General features: G+C 49.5%; 1 protein-coding gene across 1 annotated transcript; it reads left to right on the top strand.

Annotated features, from left to right (window-relative positions):
• Positions 1-224: 224 nt before the first annotated feature.
• Positions 225-5,329, top strand: LOC108525841 (trypsin-2-like). Its single transcript, XM_017866649.1, has 6 exons — positions 225-311; positions 1,729-1,840; positions 2,867-3,025; positions 4,081-4,338; positions 4,740-4,876; positions 5,177-5,329. Exons 1-6 carry the CDS (start codon positions 225-227, stop codon positions 5,327-5,329), a joined length of 906 nt encoding a protein of 301 aa, XP_017722138.1.
• The last annotated feature ends 997 nt before the right edge of the window (positions 5,330-6,326 follow it).

Here is a 6,326-nt window from a genome sequence, read left to right as displayed (position 1 = left end):
AGAGTCATTCTATATCTCAGTCTCTTCCTTTATAAATGGAAATACTGTTGCTCTGCAGAAATCATAATTTGCAAGTTTGTGGGAAGTTAAACTGTGAAACTCATCAAAAATGAAAACAATGCACGACTGTTGCTTCTGTGAAAATTCTTGTAAAGCTGTCAGGCACCATGCACCATCTAAATATAGCAGTGTTAGGTATAAGCCCATCCGTGATTAGAGGAGATATGAGGTGGAGAGGGGGTCTCCGAACAGTGGGTCTCCTGACTGTGGGGAAACTGGTTCGGCGGCCACGCCAGGAGTTGAACCCGAAGGTACTCTGTGTGTCCTCTCAACTCCATGGGCCCCACTTTGGCATTTTTTCCAATTCCTTCTGGTTTCCATTTGCTTCCTCCCTGTATCCCCCTGGCATCTCCAATTTCACCACCAAGTTTCTGAGCTTTGCTCATTTTGTTTATCATCCCCAAAACATCCCTGCTTCTTCTACCTTTCAAATAATTCAAACTTGAACTCTGCTCACTCCTGCTCATCACAAACCTGAGCTCTGAGTTGCTGAGAAGGGAAACCATTCTCATAAGGAAGCTCTTTCTTTCCTTACATCATTAGACTTGAGCAGAGACAGCATCTCCCACTCCACACTGCTCAGGCCAAGTTGTGCCTCAGCCAATTACACAACTGTGTCTCAGTAGCCTTCGTAGGGCCCAAATCAGGATATTCTCTGGGAAGATTCACTTTGTACTGAGCCCAGCATAATCTCACTGCATCTAAGACATTCTAGACCCAGCCCTCCACATCTTCGTTCTTGAACCCAATATGTGAACCATTTACCATGTTCTCAAATCTCTACCTACTGCTCATTTTCAGATCAGATTGTTACCCAGATTTACCATGGTATAAACTCTGACATCTGATTGGGGGCCATGTCATTCTGGTTCATGCTGTCAGCCTCAAGCAAGTGGGTCATCTTGCATCACCCTGAGTGCAGGTTGCCAGGGCAACAGTAAGGATGCATGAAAAGATCCTATGACAGGATGCACATGACAGAGACAAATATCTTCACATTGAAGAAGGGGAGGAGTGCACCATTGGTTTTCCATCCTCCAGATGCACTGAGTAAGTTCCTACATAATGTGTGCCCCTCCTTCTTTGCAACACTTCCCATCCTTAAGCCTTGGTAGGAAGGAGAACCATCTGGAAGCCCAGAATCCTGTGGAATGCGAGTCTCCCTTCTCCTTATCCATTAGTGTTGGCATTCTTGTTCCCAAAGTCTTGGATTTGACATGCCCGCACACTGACTGGAGAGAAGCATCTTCATTTTCACAGGAATGAGCCTTAGATAAGACTTTCCTCCTCTCTTGGGGGATCCAGGACACTGAAAAGCCAAGCTTGTTACCAACACTTGTCCTTCCTTAAGTACATTAAATACATCCCCAATAGATAAAAGGATTCTTAAACATCCAGGCCATTCTTCCTCCTTCTAACCCTCATCTCCCGGGCCTAAGAAACCCAGCTGTGTGATCCCGGTCTTGGCTTCCTCTGTCTTCCCCATCCCAGTATCCTTGCAGGAAACAGCCAGCCTCCCTCTCTCCTCTCAGAAGGCAAGTTTCCTTATCACCTGTGAATCACAAGCCCACAGAGTGGCCAAACATAGCAGAGCTGATGCAAGACCCTGGGAAGGGGAAAATTGTAGGTTTGTTTGGGTTGGGAGGAGTGGTGACCCTCACCTCACAGACACCTCCTCTCCCGATCCTCGGGAGGTATAAAGATGGGTCCTCCACCACCAGTCAGGCACTTTCTACCACCGTGAATCCACTCCTGATCCTTACCTTTGTGGGAGCTGCTGGTGAGTATCATGCCCTGCCTCAGGCCCCAACCATACCCTTTCCTGGCCCACACATGCCCTTCCATTCTTGCTACCTCTCCCCTTTTGACTGTGCTCTGATATTCTATTTCCTCTATCTTGCATCTCTGCTTCCCATCCTCCTTGGGCTCTCTTTAAGCCTCACCTGTTTCAGCTTCTCACTGATTTCACTCCCACCACTGTCATTCATCTATATCTGAGCTGTAGTTGGAGAAGCTGGGAAGGGAGGTCAGGTGGGGCTGGACCATGAAATGAAGCAGCAGGCTTCAGGCTTGGCTCCAACAGCAACAGAATAGCACAACTAGAGCTGCTCTTAACCTCAGACGCACCTGGGGAGGTTGAACAATTACTCATGCCAGAGACTAAGCTCTAGACATTCTAACTTTATTGTCTGGGGTGCAGCTTGTGTTCTGGGCTTTTAAGCATCCAGGTGATTCTTAACATTTCCAGGCATACAGTCAAAGTTAAGAATTGCTGTACTATTGGCCAATAACAAAATCTACATTTGTTCTGTCGAAGTGAGCCTGGGGTCTGCCCTCAACTCGGCTCTGACTCCACAAATCTGAGCTATGGGGGAAGCTGGTCATGCCAAGTTCTATGCAATCAGGGGGTTTTCCTAGCTTGGCCAAAGTATCCTGACATTCCAGGACTCAAATAGCCAGGAGAAGTACACAGCTGATGAATAAAAGAGAGAAGCACTCAGTGGGTGAGGTAACCACATCCCAACTCCTATCACACTGAAAGCATTGTGAGGACATTCATTGCGACCTCAGCCTGGCGACCCCAGGAGAGATCTAAGCCCCGACCGGGTACCTAGCTACTTGCCCTGGAGACACAGACTTGGGAGACACATCCAGTGATGCTCACCAGGGGTGCCAGCTCTCCCTTCCTTGCCTAGCCTCACTGTGCTTGTTCTCCATTTCTAATTAGAAGAAAGCAACTCCAGACTGGTAGCACCACCCCTAACATACTACTGACTTGCATTCTCCCTTCCCGTCTCCACTCCAGTTGCTGCCCCGTTTGACGAGGATGACAAGATCACTGGAGACTACACCTGTGAGAAGAATTCTCTCCCCTACCAGGTGTCCCTGCATTCTGGCTCCCACTTCTGTGGTGGCTCCCTCATTAGCAAACAGTGGGTGGTGTCAGGAGGTCACTGCTACAAGCCATAAGTGTGGGGCCCCTGACTGAAAAGCTCCAAGCCAGGCTGCCTGGGAGAGCTTGGCTTCAGCCCAGGAAAGTACTAAGGCTGGGTAAGATGGAGAGGAGAGGTGGTGGAGAAGAAAACTTGTTGGCAGCAGTTGACTCCCCAGAGCAGAGAGTGAACACAAGACAGGAACTTCTCACACCAAGGCAAATCCATGAAACAGCAAGGGTTGTGGTTATAAAAGCAGGCAGGGATGATCTTGGGGTGGTCAGAGCGAGTGAGAAAAGCAGGCAAGTACCTTTTGCTGGTTAGCTATACATTAAAGTCACCTAAGAAAGAGTTTTTAAAAATACTGTTGCCTGTGTCCCATCCCAGGGCAATTAACTCAAAATTTTCAGGAAGAGGGGGTGAATATCAGGGAGTATATAACACTCTACTTCTGGTAACTGTAGAGTGCATAGAGAGAGCTGAGAACCGCTGCCTAGATCAAGAACTCTCAAACCTGAGTATGCACCAGAACCACCTGAAGGATTGTTAAGGCACAAATCACTGGGTCCCATCCCCAAGGTTCTGATCAGTAGGTGGAGGTAAGGCCCAAGAATTTACATTTCTAAGAAGTTCCCAGGAGATGCTAATGCTGTGGCTACCCTTGGATTACATTACACAGAAGGGTGGTGCTCACCAGGCCAAGAAGGGAGGGAGGAACAGGTACTGTGCACAGTTAGCAAAGACCTGGGGTGAAGAATGCTGGGAAAACTTCAAGGACCTCCTTGTGCCCACAGTGCTAGTGACTGTGGAGACTGTGGGAAAGAGGCTGGGAAGGCAGGTTGAGGAGCAGCCTCCTGCGGGATCCCTTTGACTCTTCCCCACCTCACTACCACCAACCTCTGAAGCAGCAAGGTCCTGGGTCTCATACCTGCACTAACCCACAACCCTCTACTGCCCATGCGATATGGCCACACACCCAACCCATGCCTCCAGATCTGTCCATGAGCAGGGAACGTGAGGACCCTGGGGAAGGTGGGATGGGTGCCCCGGCTGCGGGAGAAGGTCTTCACCATGCCTGCCCTGCCTATCAGCCGCATCCAGGTAAGACTGGGAGAGCACAACATCAAAGTCCTGGAGGGGAATGAGCAGTTCATCAATGCAGCCAAGATCATCCGCCACCCCAAATGCAACAGGAATACTCTGAACAATGACATCCTGCTGATCAAGCTCTCCTCACCTGCCGTCATCAATGCCCGTGTGTCCACCATCTCTCTGCCCACTGCCCCTCCAGCTGCTGGCACCAAGTGCCTCATCTCTGGCTGGGGCAACACTCTGAGCTCTGGTGGTGAGTGGCAACCTTTGCCCTTCTACTTCCCTCCATCCTCACAATTTCCAGAATGAAGCATGCTCCTTAACTAAAATATTCTCACCTCCAGGCTTAAGACGTATTTCTTGTGCCCACCACACACAGGCTCTGCACTGGGCACCAGAGGATGCAAAGTCTCCAGGAGTTGGCTCCTAAAATCAAGAGACAGGACAAATGGAGAACTTGCAATGATCATGTCTTGGGAGGGGTTCAACAATGATCATTCTGGGAACTAAAAGCCAGAGCCTCTTGCCAGGACACATGTTTTGGAGCCCTCTCCAGGTCAGTGTTACTATTCAATGTTCCGTCCTAGATTATTGTCTCCTTCTCTGACCTGACCCACATTTCTACTTTCTTTGACCTCTTCCTGATCCTCACAGCTGACTACCCAGACGAGCTGCAGTGTCTGGACGCTCCTGTGCTGACCCAGGCTGAGTGTGAAACCTCCTACCCTGGAGAGATTACCAGCAACATGTTCTGTGTGAGCTTCCTTGAGGGGGGCAAGGATTCTTGCCAGGTGATTTGGACAACCCTTCCCATGCTGAGGCTCCCACTGATACCCAGGCCCCACCCGAGAAAAAGATTTGAACTCCCAAGGTGGCGGGGCTAAGGAGGCTCCCTGCAGTGCCCCCAATGAGAAGTGAGGAAGGCTCCCTTGGGCTGCATGCTGTCTGCTTAGGAAGAACAGAGAATGGGCCACCATGAGAAGGACGTGGAGCCACAGAGCTTCCTGGAAAGGGGTCTTTTAAGGTTCAGAGAAAATATAGCTATATTCTTCCTCCATCTGTCCATACAACTTTTCTCTTCCTCCCCCCAGGGTGACTCTGGTGGCCCTGTGGTCTCCAACGGACAGCTCCAAGGAATTGTCTCCTGGGGCAATGGCTGTGCCCAGAAAAACAAGCCTGGAGTCTACACCAAGGTCTACAACTATTTGGCCTGGATTAAGGACACCATAGCTGCCAAAGGCTAAAGCCCCCCGTCCCTCTGCAGTCTCTATACCAATAAAATGACCCTGTTCTCACTGTGTCTGTGCCTGCTCCCTCACACTCCTTCACACTGGAAAGCATCCTCCAATCTCAGATCAGACACAAATGTCCCCCTTAAAGGTAAGCAGAGCCCCCAGCTCCCAAAATGTGTTCCATGGTACACTAGATTAGCACACACAAAGAGATGGAATCCAAAATAAGAAGCTTGGGAGAAAGGGGGGCACTGTTTTCTAGAGAAAAGTGTGTTTCAGAAAGGTGGTCTTTGGCGGGGGGTATTGATTTTTATTTGGGCTTCTCACAGTGGTTAGAGCTACTCTGCCTTCAGAACAATCACAGCACAGAAAATGTGTCAGCATCTTCGAGGCAGCCCAAAAAATCTGAGCAGCTGAATCTTATTGCTAACATACAATGACAAATGCTATTGGTGATGACGTGCCTCTCCCAGGAATGTGTTGGCACCAAGCCCTCTCTTCTCATTCACCTGGAAAATCAGACTCAAGTAAATCTCCCTGGCCCCCTAACTCTCCCTCAATTCCCTAGTTCCATCTCTGTGAGCAGCTAGAGAGATGTCCCGCCTACCATAGCGGGAGCCTGACTGTGACTTGGGAATCAAGCCCAGCTCTGCAAGTTTCATTTTTGTCTTCTTTGCCTTTGGGGTAGGACGCCGCAGTGAATCCCACAGCTAACACCAGCTCCCCAGGCCGATCAGGGAAAGAAACTGGAGAGGGTCAGGATTCACCCATTTGATCAATTAACTGAGGAAGGATTCATTTTCATAAAACTTTCTTACCTTTGAGACACATCAACTGAGTTACTTGGGACTCTTTAAAAAAGGTAGAAGGAGGCCGGGCGCGGTGGCTCAACCCTGTAATCCCAGCGCTTTGGGAGGCCGAGACAGGCAGGTCACGAGGTCAGGAGATCAAGACCATCCTGGCTAACACAGTGAAACCCCGTCTCTACTAAAAAATACAAAAAACTAGC

Source organism: Rhinopithecus bieti, unplaced genomic scaffold (assembly GCF_001698545.2).
Source record: "Rhinopithecus bieti isolate Rb0 unplaced genomic scaffold, ASM169854v2 scaffold_1599, whole genome shotgun sequence".
NCBI classification, from domain to species: domain Eukaryota; kingdom Metazoa; phylum Chordata; class Mammalia; order Primates; family Cercopithecidae; genus Rhinopithecus; species Rhinopithecus bieti.
This window is presented reverse-complemented; position numbering and strand designations above follow the sequence as displayed.

What these genes read in the sequence shown, in the direction of transcription:
- LOC108525841 (XM_017866649.1), top strand. Translation starts at nt 225, where the DNA reads ATGAGGTGGAGAGGGGGTCTCCGAACAGTGGGTCTCCTGACTGTGGGG. An exon ending in GCCAGGAGTTGAACCCGAAG is followed by an intron (nt 312 to 1,728) that starts GTACTCTGTGTG and finishes CTCACCTCACAG; the next exon opens with ACACCTCCTCTCCCGATCCT. An exon ending in AGGAGGTCACTGCTACAAGC is followed by an intron (nt 3,026 to 4,080) that starts CATAAGTGTGGG and finishes CTGCCCTGCCTA; the next exon opens with TCAGCCGCATCCAGGTAAGA.